Source organism: Vollenhovia emeryi, unplaced genomic scaffold, assembly GCF_000949405.1.
Source record: "Vollenhovia emeryi isolate VEMERY1.0 unplaced genomic scaffold, V.emery_V1.0 DF939220.1, whole genome shotgun sequence".
Taxonomy (NCBI): domain Eukaryota; kingdom Metazoa; phylum Arthropoda; class Insecta; order Hymenoptera; family Formicidae; genus Vollenhovia; species Vollenhovia emeryi.
This window is the reverse complement of record NW_011967146.1, coordinates 160279-186592: the sequence shown is the minus strand read 5'-3', so window position 1 is coordinate 186592 and position 26314 is coordinate 160279. Positions and strand designations below refer to the sequence as shown.

At 38.1% G+C, this 26314-nt stretch overlaps 1 protein-coding gene across 1 annotated transcript in view; it reads right to left on the bottom strand.

The window, feature by feature from the left end:
• The window catches only part of LOC105560841 (UPF0489 protein C5orf22 homolog), a 310466-nt gene extending 285310 nt beyond the window's left edge, over window positions 1–25156 (bottom strand). Inside the window, exons 1-2 of the mRNA XM_012010305.1 lie at window positions 25068–25156; window positions 19521–19647 (exon numbers count right to left, since the gene is read on the bottom strand). Coding sequence (XP_011865695.1) covers window positions 19521–19647; window positions 25068–25156 — 216 coding nt within the window. The remainder of the gene's footprint in view (window positions 1–19520; window positions 19648–25067) is intronic.
• Window positions 25157–26314: the final 1158 nt, after the last annotated feature.

The following is a 26314-nucleotide window of genomic DNA, read 5'->3' as shown; positions in this document are numbered from 1 at the left end:
CTTCATACCGGTTATCAGTGCGTTAAATCGAGAGGTAAATGCTAGTCCTTAGATGCGATTATAATTGTTTTATAACTCATTTTGTGCGAATGCATGTATGCGCGCGCGCGCGCGCGTATGTGTGTGTGTGTGTGTATTATTGGTATGGGGATGATTCGAGCGAGCCTCAGGCCTCTTGATGGTGCTCATCGAGCGTGAAGCGATCCGAAGATGAGACATGGCGGTGCCAGCCATTTTCTGCTTCTTCTGCTTATGGGGAATACAGATTTTATCGTCTACGTACGCGGTGGAAAAAGAGATTTTATGCGTACGCCGACAGACGAACAATGAACCGCTTACTAATTATCCGCATGGTGTTGCACGGAGAATAGAAATATTTCAGTATCAGGAATTTTCCATCCTTTGATATCTGTACGAGACTGAAATGGTATACTAGAGAGTAACACACGTATATACAATACATGCGTACACTTTATAAAAAATTAAGTTGTATACATATGTGTGTATGTAAAATTTATTCCATTTCAAATTGTTTCACAAGAAACTATTAGGTGGTCCCTAAATTAATGACTTAATAAATAGATTTCCGCGTACAGTTCTAATTTCTAGTTCCAGACTTTTATATTTTCGCATTTTTTAAAATCCCTTTTCTAACATTTTTAAATTTAGACGAAATTTTTTCTATAATCTTCAATAGTCGAATCCAGAAAAAAGCTACAGTATATTATGACTTGCACGATGCAAATTAATTCTTTGTTTCCGTAGATATACGGATTGTAACTTTTTCCGCAAAGAATATTTAAATTTGTATGATCGACCACGCTCGAGTATAATGTGCCAAGATTATTATTTAAATGGACGTAAAGAAACCAGCTGCCGCGCTTAGTTGGCGCCGCTTGGCAATATACTGGACAATAGTATAAACCACGGATCGGCTTGAAGGTGAGGTTCAATGCGGTGCCACTCTCTGGGGGGTTCGGCCACGTTACCGGTGTTTAGCACACAATGCACGTTTGCCTCTTTACGAGTTGATAATGAAACGATTCTCGTTATACGTGAGTAATAATTCTTCTCTCGATTCTCTTGCATTTTCTTTGATGCTGTCAAACGGTGTGTCTCGCGTAACAACAATACGGGAACCGTTATTTACTAGAGACATTACTGCGCATATATATAGTATAGGGTCGGATGCAACAGTCTTGGTTAAAAATTCAAGTTTAAAAATCCATATGAAACTGCACAGCTGCATATGTCATATTAAAATCAGATGTGTATTCGTACACTGAGAAAAGTGTCCGATTAAATATAATCGGATAATCCAATTACATGATAACAAACGGATGTATCCGATTAAATTGTATATCCATATCGAAAAATATGCTCGGTTTTTCAATGAAATTACATCAGTAACTGCATTTTATTGGATAAATTTCATCGGATGTATTTATAATTTAATCAGAAAAACTAACAATCGGAAACATTATTTAATTGCTTTATCCGATGGAAATTTTTCTCAGTGTACGTATTATAGAAACATTGCATAACAATCTCTTTATTAAGAGACTAAGTACATTCAATATTTTCTACGAGCTATTAGCAAATTTAGGAATAGGTGGGAAATATTTAAAAATATTGGAAAGAAATATTGTACCTTCCTCTAATTTCAGATTTAAATTAATTTTTTTAATATAGTTTTTAAATACGTAAAGAAATTTTTCAATTTAATTAAATACTATTAAATATATTTCTCTCTCTCTCTCGCTCCCTTCTTCCCTTACTAATAAAAAAATATATTTAAAAAATACTTGAAAATATTTAAATTGTACGTTTTATTACGATACTTTAATTTAATGGTCGTGAGACACATAATTCAGTTATCTAGTCTAGAGTTCGACGTAGCCCGCAAACATACCAAAAATTGTTCTGTACTGAACTCTCGATAGATTGGTGGATCGATCTGTATTTTTTCATACGAAAAATGCAGCGTATGTTCAGAATTATTATTCGTGTAATTAATTTGCTAGCCACAGCGGTACGCCTCACAAAATCACATGTAAAACCCGTATTCTCGGTCTATTCTCATTGTCGAAAATTGTGGATTAGTCATTTCCAATCGAGGGTTTACCCTCCATCGTATCGCTTAACTGAATTATCGTCGAGCTACTACTGGCGCGACGTAAAATACACATACAGGCCGAGGCCTGTAAAGAATAAACCGTACGAGAGTTTAGACCTAACTGCTGGTATGATTGCGGCGGCCTGTACCGTTATCGACACCGCCATATGCACCGCCGGAGGAATTATGTGCAAATCTCGTTGGCTACGGAATGTCATTAAATTCGTCACGTTGTGCCCAACAGCGAGGTTGTTTGGCTTTAACCGAGGATTCAATCGCAATGGCCAGACGTTACCCTAGCGAGTCTTTATTTATCCGTGCGCCGGTAGCCTTATGGCTGTTCTATCTTCACGTTATAGTAAACTTCGCGACGTACCACATGGAACAGTACGCACTGGTGAACGCGAGACACCGTGATTTTACGCATCGCCCGAACACTTTGCCATAGACAAATGGAACATTATATTCCAGAAAATTGAACGGCTTGATCTCGGCTAAACATGACTTTTGCGTTTCTCAAAGTGACAATATTATGTTCACTGAGAAAAATGTCCGATTAAATATAATCGGATAATCCAATTACATGATAACAAACGGATATGTCCGATTAAATTGTATATCCGATGAAAAATTTGATCGGTTTTTCAATCAAATTTCATCGGTAATTGCATTTCATCGGATAAATTTAATCGGATATATCCATAATTTAATCGGAAAACGTAATCGGAAAAATTAACCATCGGACATACTATTTAATTGGTTTATCCGATGAAAATTTTTCTCAGTGTTAGATTTCATATTTAAATATAGGCCTGGGCATTCAATGTCGTCATCATCATTTTACAATTGAAAGGCCCGTTAAAAGTTTCATTTTAAAATCACGTAAAATACAAAAATAGAATTATTTGTTAGATGTAAATTATTATTATTATATTTTACTTTATTATTAATTCGGTTCGATAACAGAAGTGGCAATTAATCGTTTCAGAAGGAAAATCTTGGAAAATAGAACAAGTGTAAATAACGAATTGAAATAAACGACTAAACAGTTAACCGGATCCAGTGCTCGATTAATATTAATCACTAATCGATTAACCGGTTAATCAATTCAACCTGTGCATTCGTTTTTAACCGGGTAACCGATTAATCCAATCCCCACAAGCCCTACTAATATTATACGTATAATATGTCAAAAACAATAATTATCGCCAGTGTTACATTCACTCTTTTATAAATTTATCGAATATAATTTTTACACTTGTCGCATGTACGATCGACAAGCGTGTTTTTCGAAATGATTAATAACAATCTGTATTTTTAGAAAGGAGAGGAGGGGGGGAGAGAGAGAGAGAGAGACGTCGGCGCTGAATCGCGCAAAGGTTGCACTATCGGGCTCGAAGCGGTAGCCGATCGCATTACCATATCTCTGCAATCAAGGCGCCAATGAAACTCACATTCGAAAAACAGTGCGTATAAATATACATATAAATGGCAACAGCAAGCATGTTTTACATTATCGTATTAAACATATCATTAGCTCGCAAATATTGCAGAATGCATCTTGCATGTGTAAGATACGTTGATTTTAATTAACTAGCGAGCTCAGATAATTAGATATCAGACTGATCTTGATTCCGTGAGTTCAATAGAACTCGCTCGATCATGGACGAGTATTCGGGAGAAAATCAATTTTTAAAAACTTTTCCCAAAATATTGTTTAACATTGTGTGAATTAAAAACACTTGTAACGCATATGCAGTTAATTTAATTATAATTATGTTATTAATTATTAATAATGTAACGATTAATGATAGACTTTTTGGTTTTATCTTAACGTATTTCAATCTTTAGTGGCGTCGGTTTTTTATTTTTAATACAAATAATCAGAATAATTGCACGTATTATTGACACTTTTATAAAGTATTAGCTTACATGTATATGTATATGCAGCGTCCATATCAAATTTATTTTGCAGGTCCAAGCTTTTGCTTTATATTTCTAAATTTGTGAGTAACGAAGATTCGTCCCGATTTAATCTAATAACGAAGGATGCGTGTGTTCCATTCTCAAGGCACGTTATCTCACGCGGATGATCTTGTTACAAGGAATATTCAGCGAGAAAGAAGGTAGCAGTAATTATTTACACGGTGCATTGGTTACAACAGCTATCTTCGCGCAATAGAGAGCCACATAACGAAGTGTTGTAGCGGAAAATTGAATGCCGCGTAGAAATATACCTAGTGCATCGATAAGCATTTATGGGTAGTCGAGTGTTTCCTGTTTATTCTGATATGTCCAGTTGGATTTGGTCACGGAAAGCTGATCTTGTCGCAGCAACAAAACGATCGGCATTTTTTCCCCGCATCGCATCGCATCGCGTCGCGTCGTGCCGCGTCATATCGCGTTGCCGTGGCTACACTTATGCACTCGCAAGACGACGTTCTCGCGCGTCTATCTCAGATTCGAAAGAGACTTTAAATAGATGCGCTTACCGATGCTAATGTAAAATCTCAGCTTATCACCTGCCCGCTGAGGATAATATTTATAGTTATTGACGACATATTCCTCGCGCTCGCGAGAATCTATTATAAATAATTCATCGAACACTGATTCGCGCATGAGCTCTCGGATCGGTTTATCAAATGGCATTAATACTTCGTTTTGTAACAGTGAATAAATTTAATTATATTAATTTATAAGTAGACTTTTGAGCGGTGCATTGTCATTCTACTGAATCTTTGAAGTGAAACTGCTAAGATTTTCAAAAATTCATCCCATTATTTTAATTCTTTTCTTTTCTATTATTATCTAAGCTTCAATCGTTCACGTCTGTCACGGAAAAATTATAAAGATCGTTTTAGAAAAACGAACACATTATGATATTAGCAAGAAAACAGTTTTGTATACAGACAGCAACATAATATCATGGATTTAATTTGTAAAGAGACAGTTCGTAAAGAAAAGCGCTTAGTCTATAGCAAGTTGATATTTCTTTATATATATTATATATTCGCGATATATAATTTTCTCGCTTGACGAATCAAGTTCCATATTCACGGCATATCTATATTTATTAATCTTCTTGCCATTATTCGCTTTTGAAAATATATTTTCAACTTGCTTAATGCAAAACGTCAATTTTCCCGTGTAGCACGAAAGCCGACGAAACTACGGAGTTGCTGTACCGTTTTAAAAAGTGACACGGCATTATTTTTTGTTTGAGTGAGGAAATCTACAGCGAATCTTTAGATTCAGAAAAGAAAACCATAGTAAACAGAAGTAAAAATGCATACGGATCTTTATCTAAATTATTATTTGTCCCTAATTTCATGCTTTTTTATTCCCTATTAGAAATGACAAAACGCGCGCTTCGCGCGCGCAATTTGTGGTCGAGCGTTGTATATTTTTAAGAATTTGTATACATGCAAAGAAGTAATTATATGCGCAACGTCAATTTAAAATAAAAAGTAATTTGTCACTCACTGATACAATTCGCAACACCAGAGTTGTACATCATCAACTATATAAACTGTAAAAATACAAATATGGATATGATTATTATAGATTAATTATGTAAAATCGAAGTTAATGTATTAAATATACTTTATATATGATATTTTTAAAAACACGTATTTCTTAAAGTAATTATATAGAATAGTGAAAAAGTCTTCCTTTTAACTATGAACTCACAAATTTTTATACGTATGGTTTTGTCTCTAACACATATTCGAATCCTCGTTCGAATCATTTGAATAAATAAAATAAAAACACAGAACAGATACTTTATTTTGCACAAGTAGCAAATAGCATAAAAATGTAAGACACTCACCTCACCGATTTCGCCGCTGTTGCCCGATGCCTCCTGGGCCTGCTCCTCCTCTCAGATTACCTTGTGGCACTTACACGACACTCACTCGCGAAAATCATCGATCGCGCGAAATTTCGGGCACTCCCGTACGCGATGTTAGATACCGCGAAACGCACGAAATATTATTAACAAATGTCGCGTGACTTTCTATCATACGAATTACTCAAACCAACAACTTGAATTTTTGATTCGGAAGAATAGGATAATGGATAAATCACTTTTGAATTGACGATATAAAACGCAATGCGAGCATCGGAATCCAAGCGTAATCTGCGGTAAAGAAGTAGTTATTAGTCCGCAACGAAACGATATTGTACAATCTTTGTCATTCAATCTAATCCTCGAAATAAATTTTGTGAGCGAAATTTTTAGCGATCAATAGTTGTTATTAAATGCAACAATTAATCGAGATAATGTTCGATTACATTTACATAATGTAACGACGTGCGATAAGCGACTTTCTTTACTTCCCGCCCGTTCGAGTTGCGAAGAACGACAGAGCGAATTACAGCGCGAACGCCGAAATCGCACAAATTTTCTCTTTTCCCAAAAAGGGAACGGATTACACGAAATCGATAGATAATTAAAAGCGCGGTGCGTAAACGAGATGTAACCGCGACAAAGTACCACGGTTTACCTTCATATTCTTGATAAGATAGTCTCGTGAAATTTCTAGGTATACGTTGATAAAGAGCCGTCGCCTCAAGATGTAATTCGTTTCTCATTACAAATTGTAAAAACTTAATAATTAATCGAAGAACATTACTCGTTACTGATAAAGGTGTACAAATCGATAGCGTTTTATCCTTACATTCGTCGTGACCGAGCTTGGAAACCGATAACGCAAAAGTAATACGACGCACGGAGCGACACTCGCTGCTGCCTGCCGGCTCGACGTTCGGCGAGCGAGTGATAACTCGGCGACCTTCAGGTAAACATTGGCCCGCGTAACGTCGTACGATACCGCGCCGAGTGAAAAACAACAAAAAAACGTTGAGAATTCGTTGTCCCGCCTACGAAATGGAAAATTCCGTACTTAATATTTTACATTACTTTGTTCCGTGACTGTTACTACGTTTTGTGTATTACTCTGCGGGCTTATTGGTATTGTTTAAATTAACGATTAATTCTGTTTAATCGAGAAAATGTTTCGAAACAATAATCGTTGTTGTTTAAATTCTAATTACTAAGATTAGAGATTTCACCTCAACAGTTGGTGTATACAAATGTATATTACTAAATTGCAAATCTTCATTTATTATGGGCAAAAATTATCGAATTATTCACTTTAATGATAATATAAATCGGTATTAATTAAATACTTTATTTGGTTTTAATTAATATTTATTCATGATTTTCTTCACACAGTAAAATTTTTTTCATGCAAAGAAAACGTAATCTGACGTTGACACTTTGTCAAAATACATATTGCATGATTTTCTATTACAATATTATTTAGGCTTCAATCGTTCACGTCTATCACGAAAAAATTATATATAGGTCGTTTTAGAAAAGCGAACACATTGGACGCTGACTATAATAATTCATCTTTACTGCCACTTACTTCATAATTTGAAATCAATTAATATTTATGTAATCTGAATATTTATGTAGTACGTATATATAAAACGTGTATAATATATAGCTAAATCACTGTACTCTAAAAATTTTCTCGGTCTGTTTACTCGTGCCCCGATATTCAAGTCGATTAATTCCAGCGAACGCGGCCGCGAGAAGCGAATGTCGAACGTTTCCTCGCGTGCGAACTTGGGGCACCGTGTAAATCCCACCGAAACGCCGGCGCTACGGCCGTGTGTAAATCGCGGACAGGTGGCATTAAGTACAAGTACTCGGCAGCGCGATTTTGATTTACGGCTAATTGCTCGGTATTTTTCCAGACCTCCTGACGCATTTTGCATCTCATGAATGATAAAGTCATTTTCGCCGCGGCTCGGCACCCTGGCGGGGGGCCCGAGAGCGCGTTAAATTCACGGAGGCGAAAGAATGGAAAATATGTCACGCCCGCCTTCCGCACATCCGCGTTTCTCGGTTCCGCGCGCGCGAGTGCGTGCGTGCGTGCACGAGTGTCCGCGGCACGCTCGTTTTCACATTCGCGTGAAAGCCGCGCGCCACGGAAGAAACGATACTGTTAGCACCCACTTCGGGAAATTTCCGCTCGTTAGAGAGCGCCGAAAGGAACCGATCTTTCATAGGCTTTCCGCGAGAATTACTGGTACACCCAGCATAACTGCCCCGCGTGATATATTAATCCATTTGCATTCGCCCTCGTAATCCACGAGCGTACCACATTTGCCGAGTTCCCTTTCTTAAATGTCGGCCTTTCTCTCGCGCCGCGCATAGCTGTGGGATAAAACCTTTATCAAGCGGTTATCAAGAAGTCGTATTATGAATAATAGAGTGGTCAATAAAATTGCGGCATAATAAATAATTCATCTTTTACGTTTTCTTCTACACACTCAACGAAATAGGATTATGATTCGCGTGAATGCTAATCTCAATTTATCAAGATAAATCTATGGAAATACATTTAGCTTTCCTTTTCTATAATAATTATCAAAGAGATCTGATTTATTTCTACCTTTTTATCATTAGCAACTCATTTCTGTCTCTCTTTCCTTCTTAATCGTTTTAAATAAAAGAAGCTTTATAGATTTCTAGAGCAATTAAGAAACTATGCTGTTTGTACGAAGGAGAAGACAAACCGGATAAACGAGAGAGAGAGAGAGAGAGAGAGAGAGAGAGAGAGAGAGAGAGAGAGAGATATGCCATAGAGAACCTATAAAACAAGAACTAAAACTAAGAGCCGCGAATCTCTGTGTAACAATATACCGCAGGGTACCTTTGTTGAGACCTCGTGCCTTCATTCATGTGAGCGCCACATGTCGTTTATAGCTCTTTAAGTTCAGTAAAGAGTAACAACCGATAAAACACCGATTTTTCGCCTCTGTGCTGCTTTCTTTTATGTTCACAGACAGGCAGGAATGCCTGGGCATTTCGATATCTCGAGATATGCCCAGGCATTCCTGCCTGTCTGTGTTCCTTAGTGCACTCGAAATCACTGACGCCTTCCCATTCGAATTTAGGCACAGGTCGAACGCATATACATTTTCCATGTATGTATATACAAAGTGCATAAATGTGTGCAGAAATGCATGTGGGAAGGCATCGATGATTCCTAGCGTACAAATAATCAAACGCAACGGAACGAAACTAACAGAATTTGGCGAATACGTTTATGTAGATTTGTATATATAGTCTTCATTAGTGAGTAATTAATATTAATTGCTTAACAACAATAAAGTAGTAGTTAAAAAATAAACTATACATACGCTCTTCAATTAATCCTTAAAAATTGTAAATCGAGAGGTTTTCTGTGATTACGTAATATTCATGTTATTAATTTTGAAAAAAAACAACTAATAATCGTCCTTCATAAAACATGCAATAATATTTCATGCGTAACCTCCATTCAGACGACATCAACATCATTTTACATACAATGTGTTTCATACAAATCGCTCACCGCAATCGTCTAAATTGCGAGTCTTATTTCTCGTCGGCTTGCATTATCTCGCGAAATCATTATCTCGCAGACCGCAGTTTAAACGAGCGTCTACTAGAGCATAATCGCCCGTTTCCCATGGAAGCCTTGAAAGGACTTGTGCATCGAGAATAATTTGTTTACCAAATCTGTGGTCTGTACGTGCGCGATACCGAGGAAAAAGAAGAGAAACACGGAGAAGCCGAGGAGGGAGCCACGAACGTTTATCGCGGTTCACCGCGGCGATTTATCGACGTCGCCGTTGCTATCTCGTCCGCCTCGATTTGAACTTTGACCCGAGTTGAACGGCGAACACGAAATCGTGAAACGCCTTCTGCAAGATGACGACGACGACAAAGACGATGACCGCAACGACGACGAGGACGAGGACGAGGACGATGACGACGACGACGATGACAACAGCGATGATGATGATGATGATTATTATTATTATGATTATGATGATGATGATGATGGCGATGACATTGATGACGATGACGCTGGCGATGACGACGATAGCGCTGCATAGTTACATGAACAAGAAACTCACTCGAATGGAACAGTTACGTTTAATGTACTTAATGGCTATCGATATGTCTGCGTATGTACTTTGATAACGTGAATTTAGTTGACACCAGAGGAGTTCGTGCAAGAGAGATGAACAAACTTTATCGACAGGAGGGAACATAATTCTTAGGGGCGCATAACTTGTTCGCCTCTAGTTTCAACCACGATAATCTCTAGTTTTGCGGGACGTAATCGCGCTGTATCTTTCGTTAGTTCGCGTACCTCATTCCGTTAATTCGCAAGAAAGCACAGCGTTTCACGTACGGCGCGACGCCTCTTGCAATCCCTCAAAGTCGCGAGAACGATGCCGAGGCACTGATAAATATCGAGACGATATCTTCTCTTCCAAGTGCAATCGCACGTAGAAAATGACATATTAGTTTTTATGTTGCGACATCAAGATGTGTGTCAGGGAAGGTTACGTGTAATAATTATATTGTTATCCGATACGAATGCGGGAAATAAGACAAATTTTTTAAATTAAGAATGTAACGTATAAGAATGTCACCTAACGATAAGGATCATCCTCTTGCAGATACATCCTCGCAGTGTTCACGGTGTAGCATCGGTCTCGTCGTGTAACGTCTAAGTATGCTCTATCACGACACGTCTGGCGGGCCGTTCATACTTATCGCGACGTGGCGTATATCACAGACTGACCCCTTATAAATATCGAAGAGCAGCCCATTGTGCGACCGCGCGGCTGCATTCCTGCCGTACAATTAAGCCGGACATACGCTCTGGTAATGGCTCCCTCGTGTCGCCGCCACGCCGCATGCATATGCGTATACGTAGCTTACAACTCGCGCGGGCTATCCGCGAGTCCGCAGGTGGATGTGAAAAGGAGATATCGTAATTGGAGAGTATTCCTCGTGCGATAGGCAGGAAGAAATATTTCGCCGCGGATAAGCTCTAAGCCCTAATTGCAATACGGGCATTTATCTTTTTACACACGCACTCTTGCAACTAAAAAATTTGTGTCCCGGTGGCGAAGTGATATCTGAAAAGGCTAGAGATATCAAAACTGGACAATAGATCAGAAAAATATGTATTATTACTTAGAGTTACTGAGAGTTACTGAGAGATGTGCTGGGGGAGGGGGGGGAGTCATGAGATAGAAAAAAAAACTCATAGAAATGAGGAATTCTTTTCAGAAGATGAATTTTAAAACTTCTCAATGTATAAAAAAATCATACATTTAGATGCGAGATATATGTTAAGTTGATATTTGTGACAAATCGGACCGTTTAAAATAGTCATCGTACATTGACTGAGCGGCAATTCAGTCTCTTATTACAGCGACGCTAATGGTAAAGTTACGATCATAAATAAATTGATTATGACATTGCATTTCCGCAAGGATAAGTATGAAAAGGCCCATGAAATTATATATATAAAGCGCGGAATTATTGCGTGACGCTCAGGCAAACGTTAAATTGATCCTTGATCGGTCTTGGGTAACGGCCGCGTAACCAACTGCGATCTTTCACCATACCGTCGAGATTATCATCATCAGCGTCGAAAACACGCCTACATCTTGTCATTTATTAGGTCTTCTGCGTCGACAGCAGTTACCGCTGCATGTTGATGTAATCGAATTGGCAGTCGTGATGAATCGTTCGAAATGTCACTGACAAATACGCTCGCGGCGCAGGAACGCAATTCGCATCGTTGTCACGTCTATTGTCGCAGATTGCTTAGCTAAGTCGTGAATAAATTCCAACGAGAGCTATTCAGTTCCCATCAAGAAGGAATTGATCGCGAAATGCCGCGTGGATGCGCGACGCAGCCCTCTTGTAATTACAGTATAATGAGCAAGAATCTTCACATTGGCGAAAAAAATCAGCTTTGACATTTAAAACTGGCCGATAGTTATCCGTGCTTCGCACAGCCATTTTTTAATGGATTTCAAATAAACAAACAAGAATAATTAATATCAATTATCGCAAGTACTGTTAACGGAGTAGCTACGAGAGAATAAACTGCGTCTTCCACTAAGATTTTTAATGGATTCGTTCAGTCGTTTTCCCTAAGTAATATTGTTTCAAACAGACAAGAAATAAAACCTTTTTTTATTAGTTTATATGAATCTTTATCATGAATTATTAAAGATTAGGATTGTCATTCTAGTGTGTAAACATACATTCGTGTAGAGAAACTTGAGGCACTTTTGTTAATATCTTTGTAATCTTGAATAAGTCAATGTAAAAAGAACAAAATTGTCGCGGCTCCTGTCATTACGCCACCAATAAGATGTTGGTTTGCGCACATGCGCGCATCTTCGGAAGAATATTTTGTATACGCTACGTTGCATCATAATTTACGGTGGAACGGCTGCCGCAAAATATTGGAAATACGGTATTCTGATTCATCGAAAACTCTCGAGTAAAACAATACATTAGAGTGTCGTTTATCACCGCGCAATATCTATATTAGTGGATCAAAGTTTCCTTATGAGTTAGGCTTCTAATATAAGATAGCAGGTTTTCAACATCCAAATCCAATCTTTTTTCACGGCAATTACACAATCTAACAAAGAATTTTCCACTAAACAGATCTCACTCCAAGGGCACTAAATTTATGGTGGAACCAACAGACGATGCTCATTAATGTAGTAGAAACCCCGCTGTCTCGTATTAGGGACTGTCTCATAATAATAAAAAGTTATCTGGCTTGAGCAATCGAGGAATAAAAGTAAAGTCGACATGTACATCGTAAGGTATTGCAGTCATTTACGAGTAATATTTATCCGTCTATAATTAGACGATTATAACGAAATGAAAATACATACATGGAGAGTTTTTGTCAAATAAATGGCAATTTGTCTCCAGTGAGTAACTTATTTTATCCCTGATGATATTAGTCTCGCTATTCATAATATATTACGCGTTTCATCCTTCCTTTAAAGTAATATATGAATTTATTCATCATTTATAAAAATATTATGAAATATTTACATAATCAGCAATTAATTGTAACCAGCTTAATTGCCGTGAAATTTGATATTGCGAGTCTATAAAATATAATTTATCTTATTCCCTTTATGTTGCATATTTTATTTAAAGAACCTAAGTTTTCGATGTATTTTGCAGTAAAGCGCGACTATTTTTTACCGAATCGACTTATCGACGTCAACGTTCTACGTTGAACAAAAACTTTGTAGCAATAAACGCAAAGAATCTGAGATTCGATGAAAAGTTCGGCGCATTACAAATGCGCGGAAAATTATTTATACATTTATGTGCGAAAGAGATAATTTTTTGCCGATGTGCTATCGTTTATAAATATTAACGGGCAATTCGATAGAAAGTTCAACCGGTTCTCAGGAAATGGCGCATGTTAAGCAGAGAAATTTGTTTTTGCTCCCTGTGAAAAAACGCCGGGCTATTATCGGACGTATATTACGGGACGAAAACATAAGATCGAAATTGATTTACGATCGGTGACTACCACTCGACTGAACTATGCTCGACATGATTCAGCAACGGTTGCCTGTCCATTCGGTAACTTTAGCTCAAATCGCTGACAGTGGTGCTGACCTACGGTTCTTCGAGACCGTAGTAACCCGATACCTGTCTAATAATCGGCTCATTCATGCTCATTATTCCGACACTTGATTCAAAGCTCACATGAAGTCGCGTCACAGATACCAATATCTACAGCAGACAGTGTTTACGCAATACAAGAAAAAAAAAGCAGATAATGGATTATTTTCCCGTCGTTGTATCTGCAACAAATAGATTCGCGTGACGATGATGACTTCGAGAATACGTAATCATAACCGAATCGTTTATCGCGCAACGTGATTTACACAATAATTCACCGTGAAAAATGTCCGGTAAGATGTAATAACATTTGAAGAATTGTGTTGTACTAAAAATGTTAATTCGATGCAGTGTCTTTTAATCATAAAAATCGATACCACATAAATAAATGTAGAAATATAGCGGATACATAAGATGTATGAAATATTTATTCGAATATTCATTTTAAGATGCATTCGGAATCGTAATTTCTGAACATTGTTATGACTGTGCCTATCAAAACCAAATGACACACGTTATGAATGTTTTTAATAATTTTGTTCATTTTATTTTCTATGATTGTTTCATATTTAGACACGAATAAGATAAAAGATAAATATTTTTAATAAAATTTCTCGCAAAATATTTCAACGTTTAACATAGACATTTTTCCGAGGGAGAAACCAAAATCTCACATTTTTTATTGGCATAAAATTATTAATTAAGTATCTAAAACTATAAGCTGAAATTCTAATTTTTATGTAAATATAACATAAATATCAATGTCATATAAAGAGGAGATTTTTTAATAGTATACGGTTATTGAAGGATAATATGACCGTAGCAATGTAATCTTTCAAGTATATGTATACTTGATGAAAAGAGAAAAATGTAGGAAGCACAACGTGCACATTCGTGCTCCAGCGGCTAAATCTAAATACAGAAACAATACAAACGTCAGAAATACGAGAGTAGATGCTTTTTCTATTCGGTACAGAGTATAATGCGATCTGTCTGCAGAAGTTGAAAAGAATCGAGGTACGTGCAGGTGTACGTACAAGCTTAAATGCTCAAGGTCTTTTGCCGTGAAGCTCTTTTTCTGTGTGTATGTTTTCTCATCGTCCAAACATGTCTTGATGTAAGTATTGACCTCATGGTTACCGGGAAATCATCGAGATACCGTGGACGTTGCCAGAGCTATCTATGGTGTGGCCGACCGAGCGTTTTTTTTTTTAGGAATGAAAAGAATTGACGGCAAGCCCAGATTGGGAAAGTTGAGTCGCCGTCATCCGCGTCTTCAGGATGAAAAACAATGTTCATGGTGTATTTTCTGTGGTGTCAATTTCTCCTTGTAATGGCAACCTAAACCTAAACGATGTATTTCACCGTGGCATGCATTTCACCGAAGCACATTGCTCATGTGGGCCGTTTGAATTTGAAAGGCAAGCCATCGGATAGTTTGCCCATTTGGATCCCATAAACGTTCGGCGTAAAAGGACCTGCAGGTTTACAAAGCCTAACGCATAACTGTTTTGACTTGTAAATGACTGAAGACGTTACCATCGTGAATCACACTTGGAATTTTGTAATTTTTTTGCGTGAGATATCGATTTAGAGACACGAGATGCAAATTAAACCGGGCCAGAAGAAATTTGACGTCATGGTTATTTATAATAATTGTACGGTTATTTGTAATAATAACAGTTCACGGAGAGAATTTTCTTTTAAAATTTACCCCGAAAATTAGACAATCGTGGGACAACGCGGCGATTCGAAGAAGTTGATGAGTTTCTTGAAATTTTACCACACATTTTACTAGTAAAAGTTAAAAAAAAAACTCTCGTAAAGTTCTTCAGAATGCCGTATTGTCCCACGATCGCACAATTTTCCGGACGAGAGAAAATTCTCTCCGTTTAATAATGTGTCCAACATAATGCAAATAATATTCCTTTTATTGTTTCAAGATCAGCCAATTTCCGTTGCTGCGATTACGATCGAACCGTGATGAAACGTGAATTCTGGTATCGTTCACAAAGGAGCGTATTTAAATTGTCGCTTGTCCCGAGTTGGCTCGTGATAAATTTCACGTCGCACAGACCTCGCGGATTAATTTTCAACATGTAAGATAATATTAGCCGGTCGGCACTGAAAGCGCGCGCGAATAACTTTGCGCAACTATCCTGCGGCCGGCATTCGCGCAACCACCGCCGTTAATAAGGTGTTAGTCTGGCTGGCACATGATCGAGAAACACGGGGCATAGGATAGGACGTTGCAACAAAGCAACGGTGACGGGTACAGACGAGCCGTATCCGGGACGTCGACCAATAAAATTAATCGCTTTTGCTACATCGCCTGAATAATTTATGCTCGCTGCTGTGCTTAGGAGTTGACCGACCATCCTTCGCGACCGAGCGGCGTAGCACAGTTGGGATGAATCGCTTGTAAAAATGGACATTTACTCGCACCCGAACGCAACGGATTGTAGATTTTGTAACATTTTCTCGGAAAAATCTCTTTTAAATTGGCTGTAAGAACGTCAACACCGCGTACGACACCGGCTACAACACTCTCTCTTTTTTTCTCTCCTACGATTTCGAAATACGCATTTAAGTTCCGTTACTTTTAAAGCACACGAATATTTTAAATAATTTTAAATATTCCCATTACACCATTTTTTTACGGAGAGATCAAATATCTTTTCTATTAAAATTTTATGTCATTTCAATATCGCGCGGCGCAAAAAGATTTTTTTTACACTTAAAAGCGCATTTCTCTTATCCAGTAGAACGATTTAAATTCCCGAAATTGCATCGAGTGGAAAAGTTTCGAATAAAAAGAAACGATCGATTCAATCGAAATGCTGCACACTGCATCGGCGTGTCGCGGCAGTTGCGTCCCGCATGTGACTTTCTTCAATTTCGAAATATATGACGCATGAAAGTTGCTGGCCCGTAAAACTGTCGACATGTCAATTGGTAGTTTCTTCCGCGTTGTGTCCCCGTAGCCGCGCAACAATGTTGCCCCCAGATGCGGCATGCATTATTCAATGTACCCGGAAGGCCAACTGCGGGTCCGCCGAAGTTGACTCTCCTCCGCTATGCAACTTGTATTTTCTTTATCCGCTCCTGTACGCCTCTTACACGCTTCTTGGTAAAGCTCGCAGAAATGCGCTAATTGCGCTTAAACCGAGAAATACGAGAAGAATGGAGGAGGCATAACTTCTCACACCTCGTAAATAGGTATGCCAATAACGCTGAATATTGATACGCCACGTACAAATTGCAAACGTTGAAAAAGAAGTTAAACATTTCGACGCGTTTCGCAAGGTAGGGGAGAGTTGCCGAATGCGTACCACTTAAGGTATTATTTATTATACATTTGCTACTGATTTATACGCAAACAACCGTTGGAAATTGTAGTTTGATGTTTCTATCATTGCAAGTTTAACGTTTCCCTAATAACACAAATTAATTTGTCGTTAGTCTTTTCGTAACATGTTGCAAAAGGTACGATTTGCGAAACCGGTTGCCTAAATCGTACCACCTTGAAATAGTCAAATTTATGAGTGAAAATAACGAAAGTCGAGTAAATAGTATAAGAAAGTATTAACTAATACTTGTTTTACTAATAACTTATTTAAGAAAGTCAAATATTTAATAATTAAAAAATAATAATTAACGATACTGGAAACGATGTTAAAAGACAATCAAGTTAAAGTTATTTTTGCAATTAACATTTGTATATTGTATCACTCCTGCGTATATCATTTATTGTTTATAAAATCATACAAGTACGAGATTTAGGAAACTTGATGGATTTTATAAAAATATTTATTTAATCCTTATAATAATTGTAAATTGTAAATATAAAATATTCGACAATAAACCTTCTTTTATGAAAAAATAAATATTTATAATAAAATGGCACATTATAATCAGCTGTATAAATTGATCAAAGATTAACGTCGGTTATAGCTGAATTTTTTAAATGTTATTAGCATTTGCAAAATAAGATGTATCGCGTCAATTTTTTTGTCTATATTACTTATTTCTCATTGATTTCATACTAAACGTGGCTTATATTAAGTAATAATATGAAATATTGATGAGGCACGCATTAGGTCACTAGTATTCGGCAACACGCCCCTATATCCACTATGTTACACGCGCCAGCATAATCTTCAGCTAATTCATCCGGTTTACGTAAATCAAGTACTATAAAGTTACATAACGCAATACTCACTTCAGCGCGCGCGCGCGCGCGCCATTAAGGATATATTGCAAAATTTATAAGAGCAAAAGACGCACGTGGATTTTGCGCCGTTTATTGGGAGTGTCGCGCGTAACGGCCGGTGTAAGGCGGCATGGCACGGTAGCTATTAGGAGCAGGATGTAACCGTTCAAGAGCGGAGTGTTTAGCCGGGCCCTCATAAATCACGCAAGGGCGACAAGCAATTATAATAACTGTACCTGGGTATAAACGCGTAAATAAAATACCAAGCCCTTCGGCCAAGTAATGAGGCCTACGAGGCCGGTGTGGATGCGAACCAGTTTCAAGACTCGTTATCGCGACAGAATAAACAGCGAACACTTTCTCGAGGAAGTCCGTCTCGATTATCAGGGTTTCAGGTGCCCTAACGCGCGCGCGCCGCAATAATAACGGCACCGCCAAACGAAAATAAAATTTATTATCGCGATAAATCATTCCTCTCGATCCTGCCTAAACGGCGGTGTGTGTACAAGGTAACGTGTGTATTTTTCGCTACTTTCCATTATCCTTTGGCTCTGCTTATATTACTCTCACGTTGCACGCTACAATACACTTATGTAACGTTGTTTATCCATAGAGAATCGGACGGCTATTTAAATAGGCATCTCGCTATTAAGCAAGACACACTTTAAACGGAGAGAGTCCAATCGCGTTGGCCGCACGCAGTCGTCTTTCCGCACAAAAATATTCCGAGAGAAACCTCCAAAGTCCCTCAAGGTCACGAGGACCTCATCGACCGTGGAGTTCAAGCCGAGTTTCAGATTTCAGCGGAACCAACTCGGCGGATCGCAGGAGAGGGGCAAAAGGACGTGGCGCGCGGATGTGGCGAAAGAGAACACGCGCGCGCGCGGAGAGAGACCAAAAGTACATCGTGCCGCTCGCCATAACCTTTTATCAGTTATCTAATTAGCCGTTGCATTTAATTAGCGATCCGAGGAGAAAGCCACGAGATAGCCATAGCGTTATGCGAGAGACCGACATGGTATGGGCCTGCATAGCTATATGTAATTTTAATCGGCACCCACGTCAGATAAGAAAGGTCAACGGATGGACTAGCATCCGCAAGCACTTTGCAATTAGTCGTATTTTTATTTATTTCGCTATTTGCCGCTTATTGAGCCACGCATGAAGAAAGGCTGGCGCGAGGCCGCTCGATTGGCCGGCAAGAATTTTAAGGATCTCTAAGCGCGCAGTCTTATGCGAAGGAGGGGGAGAAAATGGAAAATGTTACGTACACGGCTCGAGTTGTGATACTAGCGGTCGTACAAATTCTATCGATTATGAAGGATGATTTCAACACTCGCCGAATATCATGAAAAGTCCTTCATATTCACGAGCGCACCTTAAGCCCAGCTGATATGTAACAGACGTTATACTTTTTTAGCTTTTTCAAATGTCGATAGTTGGAAATATTGCTTCTCTTTCTCTAAAAAAAAAATGATTTTAATGAAAACCCTACGCGCCGGACAAGGTGGCATACGAATTCGCATTTTACATTACAATTATTGGGGCTGCCAACATCGTGCTTGGACCTAAAGGCACTCTCGTTTGCTTGAAAAAATAAAATACAACTATCTTGTAGAAAGAGAGACGATCCAATTTAGGCACATTACCTTTGTCGCATCTTCGATGAAAGCTCCGATGGTTATCACGTGCAGAGTGGCCTCGCGAGTATTTTCAAGTTCTTCCGGTGTCGCGTACAAACCATCGCTAAGGAAGTACGGTTCGGGACAAGTTAATCTGCAAAGAATAAATATCATTGGAATAATTTATTCCGTTCGATGTAAATTTAATTGAATAAATGTATTCGTCATTAGTCACAGTCCAGTAAATATTTATCTTCCGAGAATGTGTAAAGTATATAAAATTTGTCGTATTAAAATGTGAATACGCTTATTTTTATGGGAGAGTCAAAATTATAATAAATATTATAAGGAAGCGACGTTTTCATGTACTTAAAATTTTTTTATAGCAATCTTCAGAGATAAAATGAGATTGGAATCCATGATCCCGACGTTTGGGTCAACATCGTTTATCGTAGCTGTTATCCCAATATCGAGATTTAATCGCAACGTATAACCGTGCGTGTGCTGTGTATCATAAACCGCATTATCTCGACTTAATTATATTGCTGCGCGGTACGTAAAGGAATTCTTGAGAATCTCCGATGACGAATACCGAGCGGGAGAAATAAAGAAAAGAGGAAGGGGAGTATCGTGTAGCGTTTACCATCCGGAAGCTCGAGCGCTTTGAGATAATTGAAAAAAGAAATTAATATACGGCCGTTGTGCGACGATAAAATGTGTCGATGGTGCTTGCGCCCTTCCGAGGAGATTTATTTTGACAAAAATGGAAATGAGTCTCTCACAGTTTAAAATGTGATCACGTTACTTTAATACTTACATGTATCCGCGAGGAGTATACGCGTATATCATCAAGCATATCTCCTAATTGACGCGACTTATTTGTCTTTCAGCGACTACACGAGTGGCGATTTTACTCCGCGGGCATTTCAAGGAAGTGGGCTGCAGCGCAATAAATCACCGAACCTGGGGGCCGATATTTTTTCCTCTCGCCGCTCTTTTTGCGGGATATTAATCTTTACGCGGTATACCACTTTTCTCGTCATGTACGAGTACTCGCGACGACGAACGCACGTATCCCGGCGCGCTGCTCCCGGGTCACGGCGGGTATAATAAATACGTTCCTTCCTTGTCTCTAGATGGCCGAGGAGAAAGAGGGATGTACGAGACAGGCGAGAAAAATCGAGCAGTCTGAACGGCCTGAGATTGCGTGGCCGGGCAACATCAATTTCGAGGGTGATTCCCGGCGGTGTCGGAAGAGCCCCGAAAATTTCGAATGCCCGCGTAATCGAGGAGCCTCCTCAAGTGGAGTGTATAAAGGTGCTCTTACTTGAGGGTACCACCACCACCACCACCTTCTTTGCTGCCTCCTTCTGGCTGTCCTCGTCTCTCCCTCCGCCCCCCCTTTCTTCCTTGCCTTCTTGTTTCTCGGCGTCCCTTTCGATCGTCGTTTTTTCTATCGTCCGCGATAATGATACCCACACGCTCTCGCTCGGTAATAATATTAATGGCTTCGTGTACCCGGGGACCATCGGAGGCTCGGCAAAAGGAACATCGCCGAGATCCCTTACGCGAAGAAGCTCGCCGTAAGAAGCGGCCCCGGAGTGCTTCGCTAAGTATTATACGGAAAGCGTGGATTCGCGCGAATTAACTAATACACTTGCCTCTCATTCATTCATAAAAGATTCGTATTGCTTTTTTCTAATGAAGCTTACGTGAATTGATAATTGGACGCGGGTAATCGAAGAACTCCGGAGATTGCTGCGATACGATCATCTAGTCGTCTAATAATCATTTTAGTGTTATCGTATGATGATCAGATTTTTACACGATGTTCTTTCTAGAGGAAACGATTTCGCTTAGAGCTCAAAGCTTGGAGTAAGGAGCAAGTCTTCTTAAACTATAAAACGAATTACAGGGGAAAAAAAGAAGAAAAGGTCGTAAAACTTTACAATCCTGTTGTAATAATCATAAAGTAGATTGGATTTTTAATATATAAAATTTTAATGACACATTTTTATTTCTAACTAAGCGGCTATGTATTCCATAGAAAATGCTTAAAAGGATGGTAACTAATTATGTTTTTAATTTCAGTATTACGATATTTACTTTGTTTTGCTTTGCTGCTCTTTATGCATTAAAAAATACTTTACACACGCATTTAAATATACAATGGAATTAATTTTAACATATGCGAAATAATAAATACAGCATTTTGATAATATTTGAACACATAGTTTAACACGATAAAACGAAATTGCGTTTTAATACACCAGACAACATTTACGAATGTGACAAACGTGATTTGCTTCATTCGACAAATAAAATTACGAAATTAATTTATTGGTGAATGTCAGTATATCCGAAAGTAGTATTGCATAAAAAAATTATCAATGGTTCGGTTCTGCGTAATTAACGATTTATCTTAAATAGGTCGCGACTGGTCGCTTATGCAGTCGACATAGACATTCTGTCTGTAATCCATAGATTCGTCGATCGCCGAATAGATCGACCGCCCACTCACTGTATGTATACTTGCTCGGACAAGCTCAACGACGCGTGCAAATATTCTTTCATCTAGGTGAAAGCAAGCTTGCGCTTTTCGCGATATTATAAAGGGAAATGTAAGGCTTACACCAAGAATCATTCAACTCCTATTTGCAAACATAATATACCTATAACTATTTAATGAATCGCATTGTATTATTGATGTAAAAACAGAGCGAGAGACAGAGAACAGTTTGATCGAATTAAAAAATATTTTGGATAATATGTTTCTGCTGTAGCTATTCGGTAAATTCGCAAAATTTGAAAATGATGCTCATTTTTGCATTAAGAATTTTTTTTGAATGTGCTTTCGATTTTTTAAACATATTAATATTCAGTTTTTAACGATGCTCGAGAATCGCCGTTCCAAAAGACTCGATCTCGCCGATTACTGAAAAAAATACCCGCCTTGGTATTGTTTTACCGCGAAACAGTCGTTAAATGTTATACTTTCCGCGAATCAGCTCTTCGCAAACTGCCTCATTAAAGTGCCGTTTACAGGCTGAAAATCGCGAAACGCCTACGATGTCGTTGAACCACCTTGTTTTCGTAGTCTTCCCCGGATGCTTTACGTTGCGTAAATTTCGAAAAAGTAAGCCTTTAGATACACGCTAAGATTTTTTAATGCAAATCATAAATACCGCATAATAAAACAACGGATAAATTTAGCAATAATAATCACTTTTTAACAAATATTATTTTTTAATATGTTTTTAAATAATTGCAATATTCTTAAATTATTGTATTTTTATTGACAGAAAAGCAATTTGTTATAAGCCACACACTAATAAAAGGAGAAAAATAGCATATGTAAAATATATGGTAAATAGAAACGAGTAAACCACAGAACACATTTATATTTCATTTGCAAGTGTAAAACGAAGAGTTCTGTTGAAAAATTAACAGGCTTATGCCATTAATTGTTTATTGTGTGTGTTGTCATGTTATGCTGTTTAGCAGAATAGAATCTTTGAACGAAATTAAAATAAAATGATATTTTATCTCTCTGCAAGCATTTTCTTTTCCTCTAACAATGTACCATAGGTATATTTTTCTACAGAAATTCGCTTGTAGTGGCATGATGGCATAAATTCTCTGTGTCGCTTGAAAGAAATCTTACAAATGTTTGCAGGAGTGTCTAGAAATTCCGAAGAAACTATATTTTCAACGCATTTAGATGGTTAGATCGTTTACACAATAATTATGCACATTCGACGACACAGCTATTCCGGGAGATTTTTATGCGTAGTCGCGGTTAGCATGATTAGAATCGGTAATCCTATGGTAATGCCACAAAAATGCTTCTATCATCGACGAAACGAGTCATGCTCGCTAGGCCACGTGCCGTCGAAGAATCGATAATTAGATTAACTTTTAACGAAGCACGCGAGGTTTCTCAGACCCTAAAGCTTCATCCCCTTGTCCTCTTTTATACTCAATATAACAAATAATTATATTTTTATTCCAACTAAATAACTTTTTGTACTTTTAGATATCTTAAATAATCAATAAAAGCAACAATAATATTCTAAAAAATTTAAACAAGGCATCGAAAGAAGTAAAGCGTTTAAGAAATTTAAACCTCATTATAATTTTTTTTATAGACTTAAGCATCACTAATGTATTTTACGTTACCAAGACTGTACGCAATTCAGTTAACAATATTTTGCTCATAACATAAAAATAAGATACGTAATTGTGCTTGTTTGTGTATGCACATTTTTATTTAAATGACACGCAATGATAAAAACACACCGAAATTATTTTTCGTATTTGTACGCAACTAAATTGTTCTAAAAGAGCAGAAAGCCTTCAACAATGCAAGTCACGAAAGAAAGCACAGCACGGTAACAATGGCGCACGAATATTAATAACGTTACGCGATTGGATTTGGTCGATTACTCGACGATATCCGAATAACAAAACCTATGTTTTATCCAGAGCATTAAACTTGTCAATTAGTTACGTAGCAGACTGCAGCTGCTGTTTATGTTACGTACGGCGATCGAATGTACAGCGTGTACGATTTGAATGTAGAAATCCGGGTACTACTATTCGTTTGTGTCATGCATTTAGCGCGACCAATATGAAAGGATTAAAATTATGCGACCGGGACACGATAAATCTGCCACTGTCGGGAAGTTGATATCGGAATCGTATAAATCACAAGACGAGTATCTTAATCGAATTAAGAAGTCCCGCGTGTGAAATATCGTCACGGATAATATGTTACTCGTCGTTTAATTACGATATCGTTTAAATCATTCATGCATAAAATCGACGGAAATCGGCTGCAAGGAACACGATATGCCTGCAGCTAGTCGCATTGTTATTTGATTATTATATAATTTCATTGTTTATGGAAACTTTTCGGGAATCAATTTTTATCGCCTATGTAATTAATAGAAATTATAGTAAAAAAGTCCTTTCACAATATTAACATTCTAATTTTATAGAAATTTTTGCTACTATTCCAAATGAAAAGAGAACATTTATTATCTTTCTATTTTTGACCAAGATTTAATATCGGTACAACTTCACGTTCGATTTTCTACGCTGTTGGTGTACGAAAAAGAATCCTACGTTGAATGTCGCGTTTCATCTACTCGCTAAGAAATTAATAGTAAGGATCATTGTGTATGGTGGATCGTGTGTGTATGGTGCTCAAATATGAATTCAGCGACATGATACTTCTAAAAAATATAAATAAATAGTAAACGGCTCCGATAAATAAAATATTAAAAAGGGGCTAATGTCCAAGCGCAAATAATAATCACATATTTAATAAAGTTTTTTCAAAAGTAATATGTGTAAGACATAGTATAGTAATATGTATAAACTACAGGTCACGATCGGGCGAGATATGCGCTGTTCTAAAGGTCTGTGTTAACGAGTCTAGAACTTGGTCCGAGTTCTAGTTCCGAGAAATGCGTAGCCAATCGACTTGCAGCTCTTCCATAAAAGCTACACATTTCTCGCGACTAGAACTTGATCCAAGTTTCAGCATTGTGGACACAGGCCTTAACGAACCGAAGATCCGGCTTCAAATCCTCCCGGAAATTGTTAGTTTTTATTCGGACTCCATTTCTCGGTGGGATTGGGCAATTCACCTGGAGCATCTTGTCTTGAACATCTCTACAATCTCCTCGCGAGTATGGGAGTGAAGAGTTACGTAGCCCCTTCAATCAACACGAGCGGGCAGTCACAAAGGAACTTTTAGACCCAGTTGGGTGTTGGCCTAGCAACCACTCGCTATGACTGTATGGATTATTGTTTCCTACCACATCAAGTTCCTTCTTACATTTCGCACATACTTTTGAAGAAACGTGACTTAAAAAAACTTTGTTAAAATACATTAAATCAAACGCCAATTATTGCGCCTTATTATCGAGCCAAATGTCATTTTCATAATTTTTAATTCTGTAATGCAAAAAGTAATCACGAAGGCCTATAGTATATTATGAAAAAATGATCCAGCTCTTATCTGTAAAAAATGCATATAATGGAATTGCATTTGAGGAAGATTATAATCCAGTCATTTGCTTATATGAAACGTTGGTGCAGAAGTTTATTTCTAATGTTTCGCGAGATTTGTTCTAGTGGGACAGAAAGGTTTTGGAATTGGTTCAATAACACTGTATCCAATTGAATCCATCTTTAGTTCGGACAAATACGTCGTCCTGACCAATGCTGGTCACGGGTGTCGAACGCCAAGATTATCCATGATTGAGTTATCACGTCGTATCAAGAGAACCACTCGAATTCACCCGACTTGCAAGATGCGCTCTCGATTGGCGAGCGACATTTGAAAAGTGGCCTTGATAAACATGACGATGAGTGCGCGAATATTGCAATGTAAAGGAGATTAACCTATCTTGATTAAAGCATCACGTCGATTGCTCGACGATCGCTCGAGACTCATCTCGGTGTTTCTTAATACCTCGGATGGCATTCGAGACATTCGTTGGGTGAATAAATAATGCGACAGGCTCGTGTTGAGAAACGGATCTTCAAACGAATGTCAAACTGACGGGACGGCCGATTACGGCTACCGAGAGATGCGCACATCGGTGACACGAGCGGGTTGATACATGTATACGATCATCCGTTAGATTCGACTTCCGACACTTACGTGTACACGGAATTCACGTGGAATGGAAATAAAAGTACGCGAAAACGCGCAACAAATACGGTTTATCTACGACGCCGCCATAAAATTGATAGAGTTGAGAAGTAACTCGTTATTTGTAACGAAGTTACAGTTACTTTTTAGGTAA